The 20,319-nt window shown below is 54.7% G+C and overlaps 2 protein-coding genes across 4 annotated transcripts; one reads left to right on the top strand and one right to left on the bottom strand.

Annotated features, from left to right (window-relative positions):
• The first annotated feature begins 1 nt into the window (after window position 1).
• Window positions 2-9,765, top strand: Polr2f (RNA polymerase II, I and III subunit F). 3 transcript variants are annotated; one of them, XM_015482721.2, is made up of 5 exons: window positions 2-154; window positions 2,092-2,161; window positions 4,687-4,817; window positions 9,298-9,369; window positions 9,599-9,765. In XM_015482721.2, the coding sequence occupies exons 1-5, from the start codon at window positions 135-137 to the stop codon at window positions 9,687-9,689; spliced, it is 384 nt and encodes a 127-aa protein (XP_015338207.1). In that variant the 5' UTR covers window positions 2-134; the 3' UTR covers window positions 9,690-9,765. The 3 variants fall into 3 exon arrangements, with proteins under 3 accessions (XP_015338207.1, XP_048657570.1, XP_048657572.1); XM_048801613.1 differs by having other exon boundaries at window positions 9,551-9,765; XM_048801615.1 differs by lacking the exon at window positions 9,298-9,369.
• A 3,573-nt stretch (window positions 9,766-13,338) lies between these two features.
• Window positions 13,339-17,848, bottom strand: Sox10 (SRY-box transcription factor 10; the record flags this gene model as incomplete). Its single annotated transcript, XM_015482559.2, has 2 exons — window positions 13,339-15,183; window positions 17,362-17,848. Coding segments are annotated over 2 exons (1,191 nt in total), but the record flags the coding sequence as incomplete, so codon positions are not given.
• Between the last annotated feature and the right edge of the window lie 2,471 nt (window positions 17,849-20,319).

Here is a 20,319-nt window from a genome sequence, read left to right as displayed (position 1 = left end):
AAGTGGTTTCCTCAGGGTCACGGCGCAGGCGCAGGCGCAGGATACGCGGGTAACACGCTGGGCGGAGGGTCGCTCCCTGTGGCTCTGCGCGCGGGTCAGGACAGGGGGACCGGGTTACTGAAGCAAAGGGCGTCATGTCAGACAACGAGGACAAGTGAGTGCGGGAGTGGAACGGCCTTCGCTGGAACCTCGGGAGGGACGGGTGAGGCGGGGCCTGGACGAAGGCGGGTGGGGAACCTGGCATCGCGCGGTGTGTCGAGGGGCCGGCACTGGAGCGTGCACCAGCCCGAAGCTGGGCAGCGACGGAGTGGAGCAGCGGGAAAGCTGAGTTCCAGCAGACTGCACCGAGCAGTGCACCACTGTGTCGTGGGTGGAATTAATATATTGAGATGAATTAAGTGGACCCCCGCTCTCCAGGCGCTCCCTTTCTGGAAGAGGGACAGACCCATAGGCAGACCCTGCGGGGTCGTAGCAGTGGAAATAGCAAATGAGAGGCCTCCAGAGGATGGTGTGTGCGTAGGGACCGGGTGATGTAGCAGAGGTAGTGAGAAGTGGGTTTAAATTCTGGATTTTTTTGGTACCGGGGATTGAACTCAGGGGCACTTGACCACCGACCCACATCCCCAGCCCTATTTTGTATTTTATTTAGAGACAGGGTCTCATCGAGTTGCTTAGCACCTCGCCATTGCTGAGGCTGGCTTTGAACTCACGATCCTCCTGCCCCAGCCTCCCAAGCCCCTGGGATGATAGGCGTGCGCCACCGCACCCTGCGGGTGGAGGCGGGGGAGGAATTGATACTGAGGATGGATCCCAGGGGCTCTACTGCTAAGCCACATCCCCACTCCTTTTTTTAAAAAAAAGTATTTATCTTTTAGTTATAGGTGGACGCAATATCTTTATTTTATGTGGTGCTGAGGATTTGAACCCAGTGCCTCACACATGCTAAGTGAGCACTCTACCTCTGAGCCACAACCCCAGCCCCCAACTCCTTTTTTAATTTGAGACAGAACCTCACTAAATTACCAAGGTTCTTCTGAGTTGAGCCTGGCCTCAAGTCTGTGATCCTCCTGTTTCAGTCTCCCAAGTCTCTAGGATCATAGGCATATACCACTACGACCAGCTTGTAGTAAGATTATGATAGAAGGGAGAGAGAGAGAAATTGGGGATAGTGAAGTTGGACAGCTTTGTCACAGATTTTGCACCAAGAGAGCACTTGGAATTAGGATTGTGGAAGGGAGGAAAAAGAAAAGAAAGGTGGGTTTTGTTGTTGGGTTTGTTGTGGGATTTTGGGGATTTTGTTTGTTTTGTTTTGGTATTCGGGATGGAACCCCAGGGCTTCATGCATGCTGTACACACTACCACTGAACTGTATTCCCCAGTTTCAAATAAGTTTTTTGTTTTGTTTTGTTTTTTTAAGATGGGGATATAGCTGGGTGCAGTGTCGTATGCCTATAATCCCAGTGACTTGGGAGGCTGAAACAGGAGGATCACAAAATCAAAGACAGCCTCAGCAACTTAGCAAGACCCTGTCTCTAAATAAGATATTTAAAAAAAAAAAAAGGCTGGGAATGTGGCCCAGGGGTTGCACCTGGGTTCAATTCCAGGTCCAAAAAAAAAAAAAAAGATGAGGAAATAACTATGTTTAAATGTAATTCAGTAGAGAAGGAAACAGTGATGATGAAGGAGTCTTAGCAAAATTTGAGGGACCCATGGGGTAAGATTGAAGGAGTAAAATGAGACAAAAGTTTGATTTGATCATCAAGTAGATAGTTATCAAATGCCACCTACAGATCAGCTAAGATATTCAGATCTCTGACTCTTTGACTTTTTTTTTTTTTTTATGGTACCAGGGATTGAACACAGTGGTGCTTAACCACTGAGCCCATCATCCCCAGCCTTCTTTTTTTTTTTTTTGAGACAGGGTCTTACTAGGTTGCTTACAGTCTTAAGTTGCTGAGGTTTGCTTCAAACCTGTGAATCTCCTGCCTCAGCTTCCCGAGCCACTGGGATTACAGATGTGCACCTCAGTCCCTGGCTCTGCTTCTTTGATTCTGATAAGGCTCTAAGTGACTGATCTCTTTTCCTGAATAGTTTCGATGGTGATGACTTTGATGATGTGGAGGAGGATGAAGGGCTAGATGACTTGGAGAATGCTGAGGAGGTGAGTATTCAGCCTTAGGCTCCTACCTCTGCAGCTCAGCTGCCAGATGGCAAGGCAGGTGATAATTGTCTAATTGTTCTTACTCTTCTTTGTGGTCCAGGATACTGCCATAGTCATTCCCAGTTGAAGTGTTTCAGTCCTGGGTAGCAGAGCGATCCTGTGGGGCCCATTTGGTCTATAGCCCCAAACTAATAGTTGAAACATCGCTGTCATTTATTCACAAATGTGCTGAATATTTATTATCTGATAGGTGCTGTGCAAGTTGGGTGTCTATAGGGAGCATGAGGGCAAGTGGCCTGGGATAAGGCTGCATAGGTAAGCAGGGCCAAGATCAGGCAGGATTTTGGAGCCTAATGCCAGTAGGAAGCCAAGTTTTGAGCTAGGACTGGCACGATCCAGTTTTTATTTTAGAATGCAACATTCTGGGCTGGGTGTGGTAGCTCACACATGTAATCCCAGCAGCTCAGAAGGTTGAGGCAGGAGGATCATAAATTCAAGAGCGAGGTGCTAAGTAACTCAGTGAGACCCTGTCTCTGAATATTTAAAAATACAAAATAGGGCTGGGGATGTGGCTCAGTGGTCGAATGCCTCTGAGTTTAATCCCTAGTACCAAAAAAAAAAAAAAAAGGGGAATGCAACATTCTGACTTCAAGAAGAGTGAGAAGTGGGGCTGGGGATGTGGCTTAGTGGTAGAGTGCTTGCCTGACACACATGAGGCCCTGGGTTCAATCCCTGTACCCAGATAAATAAACAAAAAACAAAACAAAAATTCCAAGAGTAAGGAGTGTGTTAGGGACAAGAGAGAAAGACCAATCAGGGACCTCCAGGTGAGTGGCCCAGGGATTAGATGTGGGTGCTGGTAGAGTAAGTGATGAGAAGGCAGAAGAGAGATTTTAGTGAGTTGGATCTGAAGCTGAGAAAGTCAGATGCCTCCCAGTTTTCCGACTGGAGCAGCTAGATGGATGGATTGCCAGTTTTGAGGATAAAAAAATTTCTTTCCTGTAAGATTGAGGGAGAGAGAAGAGCTGCATGTCTCCTGGAGAGAGATCCCTCAATTTTTTTTCAGGCTGGAAGCCGAAGCCCTTCTGTTTGTGTTTTCTTTCTCTGCCCGACACTCTCAGGTACCCATCTGTTCACTTGAGTCAGAAGCTTTCTCTACCCTTTGGTCCCCTTTCTGTCCCTGTTCTTTTGATTGTGTTTCCTAGATGTGCTCTGTCCTGCCTGTCTCTCCACTCTTGGTGCCTTAGCCTGGCTAAAATGTCACTCTTCATTTGCTTCCTGGCAGGAGACTGTGGCCGGCCACCCTGCCCGTGTCTCGCCTAGTGCTGCTCTGCTTGCTGTCCTGTTACCATCATGTTTTTATCTGCCTGTGGGATTGATCACTACTGGGCCCCTCAGTGGTCTCTCTGCTTCTGCTCTTGGCCCTATATCATGTTCTCAACAGAGTACACAGAGCTTTCCTTTTATCTGTTCATTTAAAATTTTTTTATTTTTGGTACTGGGGTGCCGCAGTCTGGCTGGGCACAAAATACCCCAGCTGCCACGAGGCACTTTAGGTTCAAAACAGGAACTCCTTTATTATTCGAACTTCCAGGAACACCACCCACACTGCCCTCCCAGGAACACCGCCAACCGGAAATCCCTCCTCTGGCACTTCCGGCACTTCCCCAACCAACACGAACTCTCCAGGAATCCCTGCGAGAACTCCAGCGGGCGAGGAACTCCCGAGGTGGATAGCAGGGGTCTAATATACAATTGAATACACAGCCTAACATAACCATCATCATCTCAATGGCTTGCTGGCGTCACTTCTCACCTCTCAACTACTCCGTTCTGGCAAAAATGCCATGTATCACTCGGCTGTGGCTCTCAGCACTGGGGATTGAACCCAGGGGTGCTTTACCACTCACTACATCCCCAGCCATTTTTCTCTTTTATTTTGGTATAGGGTCTCACTGAGTTGCTTAGGGCTTCACTAAATGGATGAGGCTGGCCTCAGATCCTGTTGTCTCCGCCTCCCGAGTTGCTGGGATTATGGGCATGCACCACCTTGCCCAATCATCAGTAGCTCTTCAGTGTGTGAATGTATGACTCTTCCTGCGCCACCCTGACTTGACCCACTGGCTCAGTGTCCCTATCTGAAAGAGAGGTGTTTTTGCCTAGCTTTCTGCTTAGGGTGTGCTTATGGACTTCTTATAGGGCAACCAATCTGGGACCAGCCCATCTGGTCCTAGAAGTTTTTTGTTTCACTCCCTTTTGGTTGAGGAACTGGGCTTTGGAATACCACTTATAATTCCTCTTCTTTATTACTGGGTCTGAAATTTTGGCAATGTTAGCTGACTCTCTAGACCTCTGGAATGGGGACTGTAATTCCTACCTCATAAGGTTGGTATGGAGATTAACGAGGTACTAGCAGTAGCATGGCCCTTGGCATCCAGTAAGCATTAATGGTGTTGGTCATCATTCACCCTCCCCCCACTCAAGGAAGGTACCCTGAAGTTTTCCTTTTTTGTCTTGGTGTCCAGGAGGGCCAGGAGAACGTCGAGATCCTTCCTTCTGGGGAGCGACCGCAGGCCAACCAGAAGCGAATCACCACCCCATACATGACCAAGTATGAGCGAGCCCGAGTGCTGGGCACCCGAGCTCTTCAGATTGCGTAAGTGTGGCCCCTTCACTGTCTTCTCCATCAGGTGGGCCACAGTGAGTGGTCCTGCTATCGATCCTGCCCAGCCTGGCACTCGGAAACAAACCCTCCCTGCTTTCAGATCTGAACAAAAGTAGTGCTGCCCCTGCATGCCAGGCATTGTGCTGGACTCATCCCTCAGAAGCTGTAATCCAATAGGAGAGCATGAGAAGTAACTGAGAAGTCAAATAACATTGTAGGAGGAAAATAATGAACAACAGCTAGAGGATGTCTGTTAGGTTGTGAAGCAAAACAAGAGTGTGAATTCAGAGCCCTAGACGATTGATTGTGTACCAGTAGTCAGGAGGGCTGCCCCAGCACCCTTGGGACTTAGCAGGTCCTTTTTTTCCCTGCCTGGTGTTGGGGCTCAGACCCAGGGCCTGTGCATTTAACTGGTTCTTTATTCAAGGGAGATCATAGCCCAGAATAGTGACGGGCTTTAGGGACTTGACAGTTAGCTGCCTTTCCTTCTTTCCCAAGTTTAGAAGAACAAGATCCAAGGAGAGTCAGTAGCTGGGTGGAGAGCAGGCTGTGACCTAATGAGCACAGCGGTGCAGGCCTCCCTGTGCCTCTGATGTCTCAGCCACATGGAGAACAGACCAGTGGCATCTTCTGCTGGCAGGTGTCTTTGAGCAAGCAGGCCTCTTGAAGAGGCTGGGCACAGGCCTTTTTCCCCAGGCTTACCTGGGCATGAGTAAGGGAGGGGACAGCGCGAGGTCAGTAGTGTTAGTGGTACTCTAATGTCATGCACTGGGATATGTGAGAAAAGGAAAGGAATCCCTACGCCAAGCTTCTGACAGGCTAGTGCAGGGGGTTGTGGGAGTCTGGAGGAGGGGGGACTCAAGGAAGGAATCAGGCCAGGAGGCAAAGCAGGGCCTGTGTGCTGAGGAGTGGCGATGCTGTCTAGCGCTAGACATTTTTTTTTTAAGCAATATCTTTATTTTATTTTTATGTGGTGCTGAGGATTGAACCCAGTGCCTCATGCATGCTAGACGAGCATTCTACCACTGAGCCACAACCCCAGCCCCTAGCACTGGACTTTTCTTTCCTCCAGTCCGGTGACCACCTGTGACCTCCCTGTCTACATTGATAAAGGTTTTTAGGGGAACGCAATATTCTTACCTGTTTCTCAGCAAAAGCCCCCCTACCAGGCTAGTCGCACTGCTTGATTTTCTAAGTGAGATGAGAAACGTACATTCAGTGCAATATCTTTTGGTTCCATTGGGATCAGATCCTCCAGGCCTGCACTACCAATTATGGTAGCCTCTAGTTCCATGTGGCCATTTAAGTTTAGTAAAATAAAATAAGAAGTTTGGTTTCTGTCTCACTGGCCACATTACCAGGTAGTTAGCAGCCCTGGGTGGCTGGTGGCCGCCCCAAGGGAAGCACGGATCCATTTCCCTTGTGGAAGCTGCTCTGCAGGGCATACTCCTCCAGGCTAAAATGAACTAGCAGGAAGAATATTTCCTAATTTTTTTCAAACAAATAGACACTAAAGATGTGCAGTCAGCTCTTCGACACTGAGAAACTGCCAGCGCCTGTCAGGGAGGTGAAGATGTTAAGGATGTGACTTCCAGCCTGCTGGGTGTTTCTGCAGGAGAGCTGGACCTGTGCGAGGACCTAGGCAGAACCCAGGGCAGAAATGGGTGGTACTTTAGAAGGGGTACAGAAAAGGAGAGGGGGGGCCCTTGAAGGGTTTAGGGTGCATGCCCATTTCTGCAGGGATGGATAAAGGGAGGTGGGTTTGTGGGTACCCCAGGTGCAGGAAGTGGCACAAGTAAAGGTCCAGTTAGAGACAGGTGGCTATGGGTTCTGGCGGCGGGTGGCCTGGGCACAACACTGTAAAAGATGCCCTAGAGCCCAAGTGACACTGGCATTCATCTGGTGGGCAGTGTGGAGCACTTCAAAGTGTTGAAGCCAACGTCTAGATCACTCCCAAGTCCGAGTGTCTTGGTTTTCTTTGGGAGCAAGGCATGGTCCAGCATGGAGCACTCTGTGTTGCTCCTTGCAGTTAAGGGATAAGACACCATCTGGTGCCCTTGGACAGACAGGCTTGTGACCTTGCACTCAGGTGCTGAAGTTTCCATTTGGTTCATTAGCACCACCTGGTGGCTGGTGAAGTTGCTCATACTCTCTTCCTAAACAGGGGACATGTGTGTATGCGGAGGCTGCAGTGAGATATAGATTACTTACGGGTCCACCCTAGTTTGCAAATTGTGGGCTTATGGTGGGCACTGGATAATGAATGGACTTGAGTTATTCATATCTTGAAAGGGAGAAGGTACAGGAAGGTCAGGACAAGCATTTTGCTACATTCTTTAAAGCTTTATATTTTGGAGACATTTGTTGAATTTTTTTTTCTTGGTATTAGGGATTGAACCCAGAGCCTCACTCATGCTAAGGACATGCTCCTACTGAGCCACATACCCAGCCCTTTTTATTTTTTATTTTGAAGAGTGCCTTGGTAAGTTTCCCAGGGTGTCCTGGAACTTGCAATCCTCCTGCTTTGGCCTCTCCAGTAGCTGGGGTTTTAGGCTCGCTTCCTGCCCCTGGCTAAATAAGGAATATAAGGAAAGTTAAGCTTGGTTTCTGTCCTTGAGAAATATTTAAGCTTTTGAAAGTAACAGAAATCAGAATGTTTAATGATAAAATTAGTAATTGGCGGGCTGATTATCAGAGTAATTTGGGTATCTTTGTGAATGCAGATTCTCAGACCCCTTTATGAGAGATCCTGTTCAGAGGGTCTGGAGAAGGACCCTGGAGCCTGTATTTTTAGCATGCTCTCCTAGTAATTCTGGATCCATTAGTGTCAATTCAAGCTGGAATAATTAAGATGGACTTCCTGGAAGAGGCAGTAGCCTAGACTCAGTTTTCCCCTGTTTGTGTTTGGAGCCTGTGCTCTGGGCCAGGCAGTAACTGGGGCCTGTCCCGTCCTCCCTGTGGGGAATCACGAGTCCTGGGCCACCAGCCGCTCACGGTCTGTTGTGGACAGTGCTCCAGCGAGAAGAGAGAAGCACGTGTGCACTGAGTGGGGTGCTGGAGGTGCAGTGGGCATTTCCAGGAGGTGTGCTGGCTCCCATGTTGGCATGCAGAGAAGGGGCTTGAGGAGGGCTCAGAACAGAAACAGTGTGAATGTCCAGGGGCCTTAACTGTGGTCTGCTGGTCATTTGGCTCGCAGCTGTGGAGGCAGGGAGGTCCCAGAGCATGGCTCCACATTGGGCGGGCCTTGTGCTGCATCCTCACCTGGCGGAGGGCGTCCTGTGGTGGGACAGCTAGTGTGCTGGCTAGCTCAGGGCTCTTCCTCTTATTTATTTCATTTTTTTGTGGTGCTGGGGACTGAACCCAGGGCCTTGTGCATGCGAGTCAAGCACTATACCAGCTGAGCCAGAGCCCCAGCCCTCTTTTCTCTTGTAAAGTCACTAATGCCATCCATCATGGGGCCCACCCTCATGACTTCATCTAACACTAACTACCTTCTAAAGGTTCCACCTCTAGATACCATTGACATATGAATTTGGGGGACACTTTCAAGCCATAGCACCAGGGAACTGTAGTAGTTGGTATGGCTTGAACGTGGGGCAAACTTGGGGAAGTGGCCTAAGAAGGGCTTGAAAAGTTAACAGGGAATAGACTGACTTCTGGCCTAGTGGCCATGGGGAGTCCAGACAGGCTGGGAGCGGATGAGTGTCTGTGGAGGCTGGGAGGAGCCAAGCTGAAGAGCGGGGAATGCTAGAGCAGGAAAACGGGGCCGGGCACAGAGGCAGGGCCGTGGTGCTGGCTGGGGTGGTCAGGATAGAGTGCACTTCTGGGTGGCATTTTCTGCCATGGCCGCAGAACTGGGGTCTGCAGTAGGAGCAGGCAAATTTCTTGGTGGGGGACTGACATGATGATTGTCATGTGGCCTAGTAATAAAAGCTCACACTTGTCACATTTATAACACCTTAAGTTTTAGGTCTTGAGCTTATTACATGGAGAGCATGTGGGGCTCAAATGTTGGCTCTGCCACTTCCTGGCTGTGTGAACTTGGGCAAGTTACTGTCCTCTCTGTGCCTCAGTTTCACTGTCAGTAAAATGAAAATCAAAATAGTGCTCACCTCCCATGAGATAGTATGTGAAAGGAGCGGGCAGCAGCAGCTGGTGCGTAGTGAGCCCTCACCCAGGCGGGGGTCATTTCCTTCGTCTTGCAGTGGGGATACTGAGATCTGGAGGGAAGTTAAGTGACTTGCCTGTGGACCATTTACATGTGTACCTTGGAGTCCATCTGCTGAGTCCCGTTCTCTTCCCTCAGTGGGCAGCCTCTGGCAGTGCCCTGTCCGCCACTCCCCACCGCACCTGCCTACCTAGAAAGTGACCTTGCTAGGTGAGGGCCAGGATGCTGGTCCCGCCCTTGCTGCCCGCTGGGCCCTTCCCCCTGTGCCTGCCATCTCTCCCGACACCTGTCCTGTGCCTGTAGGATGTGTGCCCCCGTGATGGTGGAGCTGGAGGGGGAGACAGACCCCTTGCTCATCGCCATGAAGGAGCTCAAGTAAGTCGCCCAGGCAGGCCCCTCTCAGGCTTCCCTGGCGGGGCAGTTGGTGCTTGTTCCCAGGATCCGGGGTCCATTCAGAGTCAGCCTACCAGGAGGGAGGAGGGAGAGGGAAGAGGGGACCAGCTGAGAGGAGGGCGTCACTGAGACATGGACCTCGACACTGTTCCTTCTGCTGCAGCGCTGGAGTCACCATCTCTCATGTACTGTGACTTCTCCCCTGCCACAGGGCCCGAAAGATCCCCATCATCATTCGCCGCTACCTGCCCGATGGGAGCTATGAAGACTGGGGGGTGGACGAGCTCATCATCACCGACTGAGCTGGAGCCTCCTGACCTGGCCACACCCCGTTTCTGTTCCCATTTTATACGTGTAAATAATAAACTGTTCCACCTCCCGCCCCGCTCCTCTAGCTGTGTGATGCCACCTCGTGCTTCTTCCCCATTCCCACCCTGCTACCGGGAGCGCACACTCAGCACTTACCAGTGGCCCTGGGACTGTCAGCCCTTGGCCCCTGTGGCTCCCCCACATCCCTCCCTCCATCTCCCAGTTCACCAGAGCAAAGGCGGCTGCAGGGGAGATACCTCAGCTGCCTTCCCAGAGACAGACGAGTCTTTGTGCCCAGGGAGCTGGTTGCCAGGGAAACCCCCAATTTCCTTTCCAGTGGGGACTGGCTGCAGGGGCTTCTCCCTTCTCAGGAGTATCACAGAGCAGGTCTCATCAAGCCACCCATTGTTTCCTAAGGACCTGCCTGGAGCTCTTATCGAGGTCGGATCCCCGGATCCCCTTTCAGGAGAGCGCCCCAGCAGGAAGCTTGGGGTTGCGGCTCTCCACCCTCCCGCGCAGCCCCGCAGGGCAAGTCAGCAGCTGGAGCAAGGGCCGAGCACCTGTTCATCCTCCCCACTCTGTCCTACTTCTCAGGCCACTGCCCTTCGTGGCGCATCTCTGACCTGCCACACCTGTGCCCTGCCCTTCCGCTGCTGTAAGATGCCCTTCCCTCTGGGGGGCTCCTGGTCCTCGGGCCTGCGCAGGGATGGCTTCAGCTGGAGCTGGGGCATCCCTTCCTTGGCCTAGGTACCAGCGGGGCTGCTGCTCTTCTCCCCGGTGCTCACCCTGGCCCGGAGGCCCCGTCACCTGGCTCCCCAGTTCTGGGAGTAAGGAGAAAGGGTACAGCACACCCACACAGACAGGAGTAGGCAGGAGGGGAGATCGGGTCCCTGAAGCTTCCAGCCCAGCCTCCCTTCTACTGCCAGCTGTCTTCCCGGAAGAGGAGGAGCCCGGCTCCCTCACCTCTGTAAGAGGCAGGGCCCCCACTATTGCGCCCAGGTTGGAAGGATGGGTGACCGCAAGTGTGGGCGGGATGTTTTCTGCTCTGGAGAAGGGTTAACTCAGGGAGGGTGGACTTCGCACCCCTGCCACCCTCCTCCAAGCCCATGGAATCCTTTAATCAAGTTGGGTGCTGAAATTTCAGCTCTGAAATGCCGCCTTTGTGCCGGCATCCAGGCGGCCGCCCCGGAGTGCGCGGGGGTCACTTTCTTGGCCCCATTTCTCTAAATGGTCTCTTTGTTCCCTGCTGGGCCGCTCAGTATCAGATGTGATTAAAGGGAGATGAGGTTTGGGCGGGAGAGGAGGAGAGTTAACCCTTTGGGGAAAGGGCTAAAGGAAGTGGGAGGAAAGGGTGTTTTCTCTTTCCTCCCCCTCCCCCTTCCCATTCTCTTCTTTGAGGAGACCCTTGTTATTCCGCTGGCCGGGCCAAGGTTTGACTTCTGGAGTATGAAGTCACCTGCCGCCACTATTGGCTCTGTACTTTCTTGGGATTTGAGCACATCCTTGCCAGAAACACCTGGATCCTGCTCTCCTTACAGAGGGAGCTCCTGCCATTCCAAGGCCCAAACATGCCCAGAGCCTTTGGTCTATGGGCTGTGTACAGTCAGGTCTTTTGGCTTTTGTGAGTCATTACCCTCCCACAACTCTGGTCATTTCCCAGCCAGTCTCCCAAGGCTCAGGGTCCTGGGGATGGTGTCAGCCTCTCCATGTGCTCCTCCAGCTCCATATCCACAACCCCCACCAAGATCAGGAGCCGTGAAGACTGGAAATGGACAAGTGTCCTATCTTTGAATAAAGGGGAAGGGTTGAGTTTTAAAATGAGCATCTAAGTTTAGTCCCGAAGGGTACCTGACAGAATTCTAGAATGGATGGTCACACGCCTGAGCCCTCAGATCACGCTGCAGGAATCCGGGGGCTGGCCTAGGGTTCTTTTTTCTTTTCCTTTTTTTTTTTTCCCCCAGAACCAGGATGGACCCGGGGCCTTGCATACGTAGGCAAGTGCTCTACCACTGAACTACAGGATAGTATCTAAGGTCAATCCTGTCACATCAGTTTCTTTTTTTCCAGTGGTTTCTGGCCTCACGGGTCTAGGGAATGCCACCTATCAGTGAATCTCGATTTTAGCACATCGCTGGGCAGTCTCCAGGCCCTGTGGTGGATGAAGACCGGGCGCCGTGGGAGCAGTGATGTGAGGAGGTATTTCAGAGCTGACTAGACAGTCCTTCCCTGAGAGTGTGGAGAGCAGAAGGAATGGGCAGCAGTACTTAGTGCTGTACGCAGGGCCCCGTCTCTTCATTTTGACCTTTATTAGTGACTTAAAGGAGGATATTCAAGTTTGCAGATACATAATGCTCTGAAGGAGAGCCGCATTCCAAGACTTAACATAGGTGGGGAAAAGGGTCAGATCCAACAGGATGAAGTCTGTTAAAGATCAGCATAAAATCCTGCATTTATCTACGACAAAATGAAATGCCAAAAACAACTTTATATACAATTTGGGTGGTGTGACTTTGCAACAGATACTGTTGGAGAGAGCAGGGGTTTCAGTTACCAAACTTCATGAGGCCAACATTTTGGGGAAGGTGGCCTGAAGAGCTTGGTGCAGCTTCCAGATGGGGTCTGCCCACCTGGGAGGACTGGGTTAGTTCCTGGAGCCCACCTTCCCCCAGGTCCTGACCAAGAGAAGGGTGCAGGGGTGTAGAGACCACATATGGAAGGGAGGATCAGTCTGGAGCAGTGGAAGAAGACTTAAAGCGCCACTTAAAGTGGAAGCAGAGCCTGCTAGCCCCGGGCAGGTGGAGGGGATGATGGGGAAGAGCACAAGCTTTGGAGTCAGCGCTGGGTTCAGATTCTGACGCCAGCTCTCCTGAGCTTCAACCTCCCAAAGCTTCAGTCTCATCTAGAAATCAGGGATGAGGACAGGACTCACTGTCATCTAGGTCCAAATGACGTAAGCACTCAGCGCAGTAGGTGATAGAGAACTTACAAGCCTCAGAGCTGCCATCAGTAGAGCAGGAAGGTGAAGAGAGTCCCCTTCCCTGGGGTCTCGGACCAGAGTGGTTCCTGGCCTGCAGAGGACAGGGCTCCGAGGGAGTGAGCACAGGAGGAGACTGCACATCTGATGCCCTTGGTTTAGACTTGGGCACAGGCTGCTGCTCTGAAGGCTCAGCTGGACCTGGCATGGTCCCTGGTGCTTGCATGATCTCTGCCAGAGGTGACAGGTGTCGGGGTGTGGCAACAGAAGGCCATCCAGGCATCCTAAGGGACAGGCCTGACTGCAGTCAGACTCAACCCACCTCTTTCCAAACAGCCGTCCCTGGAATTTTTTGCAAACTCTTCCCTGCTGAATGGGCAGTGAGGCTGCTGCTGCCCTCGTGAGCTCTAGCTGGGCCTGGTCAGTGAGTGGCCCCTGCAGGGTGGGGTCGAGCTGGCCTGGGGAAAGGCTTCTCTTGGAAGTCTTAGCCCCTGCGCCCAGTCCCATCCATTGGGGGCCAGCTGTCCTCACCCACTCCACCTACCCAGGGGACAGCCAGACTCTTGGGTTATCTCCCCCTCACACCCTCCTCCTAGCTACTTTCAGAGTCTTTGAGGAAGCCCAGGTAAAGGGACAAGAGACCAAGAAACAGGCCAGGTCAGACCCACTAAGCAGGTAACCGGAACCTTTAATTTTATTACTTGGAATGCTTAATGCAGAGTTAATAGGGGCTGGAGTAGCTAGGAGAGGGGAGCAGACAGGGGACTACGAGATAAATAAGGGGGTAGCAAACGTGTTACATGTGGACTGGGGGCTGCGGAACAAATGGGGCAGGCATAGCTACGTACTTTATTCAGATACCACTGGAGGCCAAGGGCAAAAGGCAAGGGCAAAATGTATAGGGCAGGATTTTAGGGTCTTAGACCTGCTGCCAGCCACCTGGTGCTGGCCCCACGGCTCCTTCTGGAGCCAGGGTTTGAGCCTATGCAGCTCCAACCCCAGAAACCAGGGAAGCCATGGACAGCTGAGAGGACCCAGGGAGTTGACCAGGAGCCAGGGAGGAGGACTGGGGGACTGTCTCTGAACCCTTCCCTGGAGCCCTGCCTCCTCACCTCGGGTGGGCGTCAAGGCCTGGGAGCTCATGGCAGGGAGACCAGGGGCTGTCCCCAGTTAGACAAAGACGAGGTTATTGGCACAGAATTGGATCTGGGGGGCCTCTGTGCCGGTTCCTTCCTGTTTTCAGGAGGGAAGGGGCGTTGAAGGGGTAAGAATTTCCACTGAGCTCCACCCCACCCCACAAAGCGGTTCAAAGCTGTCCTCGGCCCCTGAGTGACACAGCCAGGGTCTCTAAGCCCTGATGCAGTCCCTGGTGGCCTAGCTTAGGCACAGTGGCACAGGGGCCTGTAGGCCCTCGCTGTCCATGAGAAGGAAACAGGAGTGGCCCAGCCTCCCGTGCTGTCCCACCCTGCATGCTTCTTCCCTTCCCAGGGGGTGGCGGCCCTCCTCAGATCCTGGGATAGAGGGTTTCTGGGGGAGGTGCAGCCTCATCCTTCAGTCTAGGGGCATCGGCCAGCCTCCTCCTCCTCTGCCCAGGCTGTCAGCCAGGGCCATGCCTCTGGGGCCTGGATGGGGCGGCAGGTCATCAGGGCAGGGAGCAGGCAGACAGCCTTCCCTCCACTGTCAGCCCCTGGAGCATCCTCCGCCGCCACCACCAGGCCCGAGACTGGTGAGGAACAGGGCGTACAGCGGAAGGAAGGGGCTCGGGGCCCAGCAGGGACTGGGCAGGGGCTGGTGGTGACAGGGCCCTGTTCAAGGCCGGGACAGCGTCGTATATACTGGCTGCTCCCAGTGTGTGGGGCTGTGGGACTGGGGCCCTGAGGGGCTGGGGTCAGAGATGGCCGTGTAGAGGGGCCGCTGAGAGGGCCCCATGTAGGAGAAGGCCGAATAGAGGCCAGAGGCTTGGCCCGAGTGGCCATAATAGGGTCCTGAGGGCTGATGGTCAGAGTAGTCAAACTGGGGGCGGGAAATGGAGGGGAAGGCGGAGCCGTAGTGTGGCAGGCTGAGGGAGGTGTAGGCGATCTGCGAGGTGGATGGCTGGTCGGCGTAGTGGGGGGGCCCCTGAGGGCCTGCGGTCTCTGTCTTCACCTGGGCTTTGGCATCCACACCAGGTGGTGAGACCGTGGGCAGGGCCACGCCCGGTGGCTTGGAGATCCAGGCGGAGTGTCCACTGGCCACGGCCAGGGCGCTGCCCAACCCGTAGCCAGCTGCTGAGTAGCTACCCACGTGGCCTGGGTGCCCATTGGGTGGCAGATATTGGTCCAACTCAGCCACATCAAAGGTCTCCATGTTGGACATTACCTCGTGGCTGATCTCGCCGATGTCCACATTGCCGAAGTCGATGTGAGGTTTCCCGCCCTCCCCCATCGAGCGCCCATCCCGCTTGGGGTCTGCCTTGCCGGACTGCAGCTCTGTCTTTGGGGTGGTTGGCGGGGTTGGTGGGCCGTGGCTCTGGCCTGGGATGAAGGGAGACACAGAAGGGCAAGGAGAAGATATGTCAGAGGCAGGTGGCAGCAGTGGCTGGACGGCCACTCTCAGGCAGCTGAACCTCCTGGAAGCTCAGGCCTGCCCTCCACTGACGCAGGGGGCTTACATGTCTCATCAGCCAGTTGGCCTCCGTCTCCTCCTGGTCTCTAACTGTTGACTACATCCTCAGATCTTCTGCTGGGTCCTGTCTCCCACCCTCCTACCCACCTGACAGGAAGCCCTCTCTGTTGGCAAGTTCTTCCCACGTGGCTGAAGACGGCTCCCTTCCTGCTCCTGTTGCTCGTAGGTGGTGACCGGTGCTTCCCTTTGCTCTGTACCATCTCGCTAGCAGACTCACCTGTGCCTCTCACCACCCAGGACCCCAAATGGCACTGTGTCCCCTCCAACTCCACTTCTCGCCTGAACCTGCCTGCTGAGCATGCCCAGCTCCATCACACACAGGTCTGTACTGCCCCCCTGGCCCTGGAGCTGCCTTCCCTTCTGTGCAGAAGGGGACCAAGACCACTGGTCCCTGTTCCTTGTTCACTTCCTCATCCACCAGGCTCTTGCCAGGTGTGGGGGTACAAACAGAACTGAGACAGGGCCCGCTCTCCAAGGGCTTATAATTTGGGGGAGATCAGAGACCAGCATGTGCCTAGAGCAGGAAGTGCTTTGATGAGGGGATGTACCAAGGACTTGGGAGACCAGAGGAGGAAGCCGCTCACCCCCCTGGCAACTGGGGGAGGTCTCACTGAGGAAGTGTCTGGATGGGGCCTTGAAGGGTGAGAAAAAGTCCACAGCAAGCTTCATTCTGGGAGGTGGTTCTGTATGTTCTTGTGCGTGTGTGTGTGTGTGTGTGTGTGTGTGTACGTGTGTCCCTGAATCTCGGAAGGTGAGGAGTAGGGTACTCACGAGAGATGGTGGCGCTGGGCTTCCATCTCAGAGATGTGTTTGTGGTCTTATGGGAGCAGGAACTTCTTGAGGGGAGGCCTGGGCCTCCCCCATCAGACCACAGGCAGTGCCTAGTGCTGGCCAAGGGTTCTGGCCTTCAAGACGCCTGCCTGGGTTTGAGTCCTGGCTGTCCTCCTGTGGGATGTGGGAAGACCCACTGTCTTCTCTTAAGCAGTTTCCTTATGGTTACACAGTGATAAGAGCAAGCAGCTCCTGCCTTCTCTGACTCCTCTGCCTCCTGCCTTCTCTGCTGCAGTCTAGTGGGTAGTTTGATATTTTTGGAGACCTGGCTACACGGATGGATGCTGCCACCCTGGGTCTCAGGGGGCTTCTTGTGTACCTGTTTCATCCTGAGCATAATTCACTTGCTTTGACCCCTGTTCCTCCCTCTAAATGTGGGCTCCTTAAGCCAGGGACTGTGGCCTTCTCTTGGTGGTACCTCTGGAGTCCCCTTCAGTGCCTGACACAAAGTAGGACTCAGCAGGCAGAGCTTTGCTTACTGAGTACTTCCTGTGTGCCAGACTCAAGTGTGGCACTTTCTGTACATCCTGAAGGAAGCGAGGTAGCTGTAGTGCCAAGCAGAGCCCAGGGAGCTCACTGCCTGGGTGCAGGTCTCAGCTGTGCGGCAAGTTCCTCCTCTGTTTCCTCATGTGTCTGTTGACAGTAACCTGCCACACAGCTGAGCCCGAGCCCCGGCAGGTAGGTGCTCATCTTGCCGTTCAGGGCCAACTTGATCATTGAATGAGTTAGGCAATTAGCATGGTGCCTGGCACACAGTAGGTGCTCAATTAATGTCCCTCTTATGATCACTAAGAAGAACTGAACAAGGTATCATGTGTGGCCTGTGCTCAAATCACGTGCACGTCCCTCCGTCAGAGCAGGAGGGCCAGAGGCTGCAACTCCTCCATCTCCCATCTCCCCACATGACCCTGTGCGCCCTTCTCCTTTGGTCACTGCCACAGCCCTTCTCGCCCGCGGCTTTCAGGTTCTCCCTGACTGGCCCTGTGCCCAGCAGTGAGGTTCTCCTATCAGCCCCGGCCAGCGCCACCTTGCTCCCCCTGCCCCAGACGCCCCTGAGCTCCCTCTGGCCTCTACATCCAGAGCCCAGGGCTGCTGGGGAGTTTCAGGGTCTCATGCCCCCTGGCTCTGCCCTGCCCGCCTCCCTGAGCCAGCCCCAGCCCTGCCATCAGCACCCTGGTTCCCAGCCCCGCGCTCACCTGAGGGGTGCTCAGGGTTCCCTTCAGACATGGGAGAGCCCTCTTCTGGGTGCCGGTGGTCCAGGTGGGCGCTCTTGTAGTGGGCCTGGATGGCCGTGGCCCCTCCTTGCTCGGCCTCCCCGCCCGGGCACTCGGCCTCCCCTTGGGCCGCCTTGCCGTTCTTCCGCCGCCGGGGCTGGTACTTGTAGTCGGGGTGGTCCTTCTTGTGCTGCATGCGGAGCCGCTCAGCCTCCTCAATGAAGGGGCGCTTGTCACTCTCGTTCAGCAGCCTGGGTGGGGCAGTGAGGAGGACAGCAGAGCCGCACTGAATGTCAGAGCGCCCGCTGGTTTCCCTCGGAGGCCCGAAGCGCAGGGCCCTGGAGGGGAGGCCCAGGGGTAGGACCCTTGTGGGGACTAGAAGATGAGAGGCCAAGGAACTAAGAGAGCTGTCATCTCTGTCCCCACAGCTCTGAGGGGCTGGAGGAGAGGGGCCAGCCCCGAGGGCCGGTTAGAGGTAGGCCCAGAGCCAGCGCAGATGTCAGCTCAAGGAGGGGAAAACATTGTCGTCACCGAAGCCGTCCGCAGGTGGAACGGGCTCCTCGGGACTGGAGGTGCTGGAACACACAGCCCCCATCCCTGCTGCTCACTAGTTGGGTGTGACCTCAGGCAGCTGAGCCTGAGTTTCCGCATCTATGAAACTAGGATGGTAGTGACTGTTTTGCTGGGGTGTGCGGTCACCAGAGTAACAGATGTGAAGGGCCTTGTCCCAGGGCTGGGCAGGGAGGCACTTGAGAAATAGGCGCTGTTCTAACGCTGCCTGGGGGAGCCAGGGATGGGCCCCTCAATTCTGGAATACTGATTTGGTGGATTCCAGGATGGTGGGTCTGAGGGGAACTGGGTGTGAGTCCTCTTCATTATGGGGCATGGTCTCCTTGGGGAGATCCAGGGGTGACAAAGTGTAGAGGAAGCTCAAGTTTCTCTGGACCCTACTATAGTTCCCAGGATCTGCCAATGGAGGGAAGGAGCCCTGGAGGCGGTGCCCAGCCTCAGGCCAGGAGTGGAAGGGCTTAGCTGCCCCAGGGTGAGAAGGGCACAATGGGGTACCTGCAGAGGGGGTTGAGGTGAAGGTACAGGATTTATAGAACCCCAGACATAGGGGACTGACCATCTAGTAGTCTTTGTGGGAGGCAGCCTGGGCCCTCTGTCTGAGGGCCCTTCTCTCCAGCCGCCCCGCCCCCTGGCCCAGTAGGTGCCCCCCCTGCCTCAGCCCCAGGCAGCAGAAGGCTGAGCCGCTCCTGAGGCTGGGAGGGGGTGGTCATACCAGGCACCTCCTAGCTGGCCGCAGCATTCCTCGGCAGCTTAGCCCGTTGTCGGCCCCCGCCCCTGCCCCAACTGTGTCCAAGGGACCCTCTAGCCAAGCAGGACTATCAGGGTCAGAGACACCTTCAGGATGGGAGGAGGAGAGCCCGGGCAGAGGGTGGGATGCAGGCACCTGCCCTGGAAGAACAGTTCTGCCGGCAGAGCAGCTTGGCCAGCAGGGGCCCCGGGGGCTGGCAACACTAAGCTCACTCTGACACCCCAAACTTTACCTGGGCTCCTGCCCAGCTGGCAAGCAGCAATCATCAGAAAAATGGCAAGGGGCGTAGAGGGGGCCGCACAAGCCAGAAAGGAGAAAGATTCCAACCCTGGACCCTGCTGTCGCCAGTTCTCAGCAGCACCATATGTAACCCCGACAGAAACTAACCGGGGGCCACAGCCAGCCCTGACCGCAGCCCTGAGCCCAGCCCACCTCCACCAGCTGCTACTTCCAACCCCAGCCAGGCTCTGCCCAGGCTGAGGCCCAAGCCCACCTGCCAGGTAGACCCAGCCTCCCAGCTAATCACAATGCCAGCACCAGCCCTCACTGGCATTGCCACCCCCTGTCACCCTCAGCCCAATGCTCCTTTGCACCTTCACCAGCCCTTTTCCTCCTGGTTCCCAAGATCTGGAATGAAGCCGAGGGAGAAGGAAGGCTGGTTTCCCACTCAAACTAGAAACCCCAAGTCGGGGCACTGGCTGCTGTGGCATCTATTTCCCCGCCGGGGGGACAGGGCCTGTGGAACTGTGGGACAGGACAGGCTCCAGCCTGCGACCGCTTCCCCAGTTTCTTGGTGCTGGTTGTTCTTTACAGACAGGTCAAGCAGCACACAGCCACCCAGGGATCTGGCTGTTCCTCCCCCAGTGGTCCCCAACGGTAGCGAGCCTGGTGGGGCTCACACAGCCACTAGAACCTGTCTTCCTGTACATCTGACCCAAAACCCAAGGACAGTACCCCCAGTCTCTGTTCAGTTTTAGGACCCCAACTGTCCCCTTTTCTGATGTCCTGGGAGTGGCAAGCTTGGGAGGGAGTGTTCAGAAGCCCCTAGAATGACTGGCCAACTCAGCCCACATCCCAGCGTCTCTCAGGACCCCCTCCTGGGACTAGGTAGCCACCACCTGTTAGCACAGACTCAGGTCCTTGCCATTGTCATGACATCTCCCACCCCTGGGACTGAGCTCTTAGCCAGCAGGCCCGCTGTCCTGCCTGCCCCGCCTCAGGTTGGCCCCTGTATGCGCAGCCTGAGTGGTGGACAGGAGGAAGTCCTGCTGAAGGGGGCCCAACTCCCGGGTTCTGGGTGGGGGAACTGCGACAAAGAAAACGGAGGCCCTCTTAACCCTTGGCAATGGGGTGGGGAAGCAGCAGTCCATTCTTGCTTTGCTTCTCAGTGGTCTCCTCACATGCCCAGGTCCCCGGGGCCTGCTCTGTCTGCCTGTCCACCTCCCTCCTGGCCGTCTGTCTCACTTCCTCTTCTTTGTCCCATAGCCCCAAAGGCACTAGCTTAGTCTGAGCCCCACTGGGGTCTAGAGGAACCTTGGGTGGAGGAGCTGGCTGTGACCTCTGCTCTTGGCACAGCTAGACTGTCTGGGTCCACATAGTAGCCAGCCGCCCCGCCAGGGCCT

Source organism: Marmota marmota, unplaced genomic scaffold, assembly GCF_001458135.2.
Source record: "Marmota marmota marmota unplaced genomic scaffold, marMar, whole genome shotgun sequence".
Classification (NCBI taxonomy): Eukaryota; Metazoa; Chordata; class Mammalia; order Rodentia; family Sciuridae; genus Marmota; species Marmota marmota.
Note: the sequence above shows the minus strand (reverse complement) of the source record. Positions and strands in the feature narration are given on the sequence as shown.

Bases quoted from the DNA above. Each gene is read 5' to 3' on its own strand.
- Polr2f (XM_015482721.2), top strand. From the start codon at position 135: ATGTCAGACAACGAGGACAA. The intron at 4,818-9,297 runs GTAAGTGTGGCC...CTGTGCCTGTAG, and splicing joins ACCCGAGCTCTTCAGATTGC to GATGTGTGCCCCCGTGATGG. The intron at 9,370-9,598 runs GTAAGTCGCCCA...CCCCTGCCACAG, and splicing joins ATCGCCATGAAGGAGCTCAA to GGCCCGAAAGATCCCCATCA.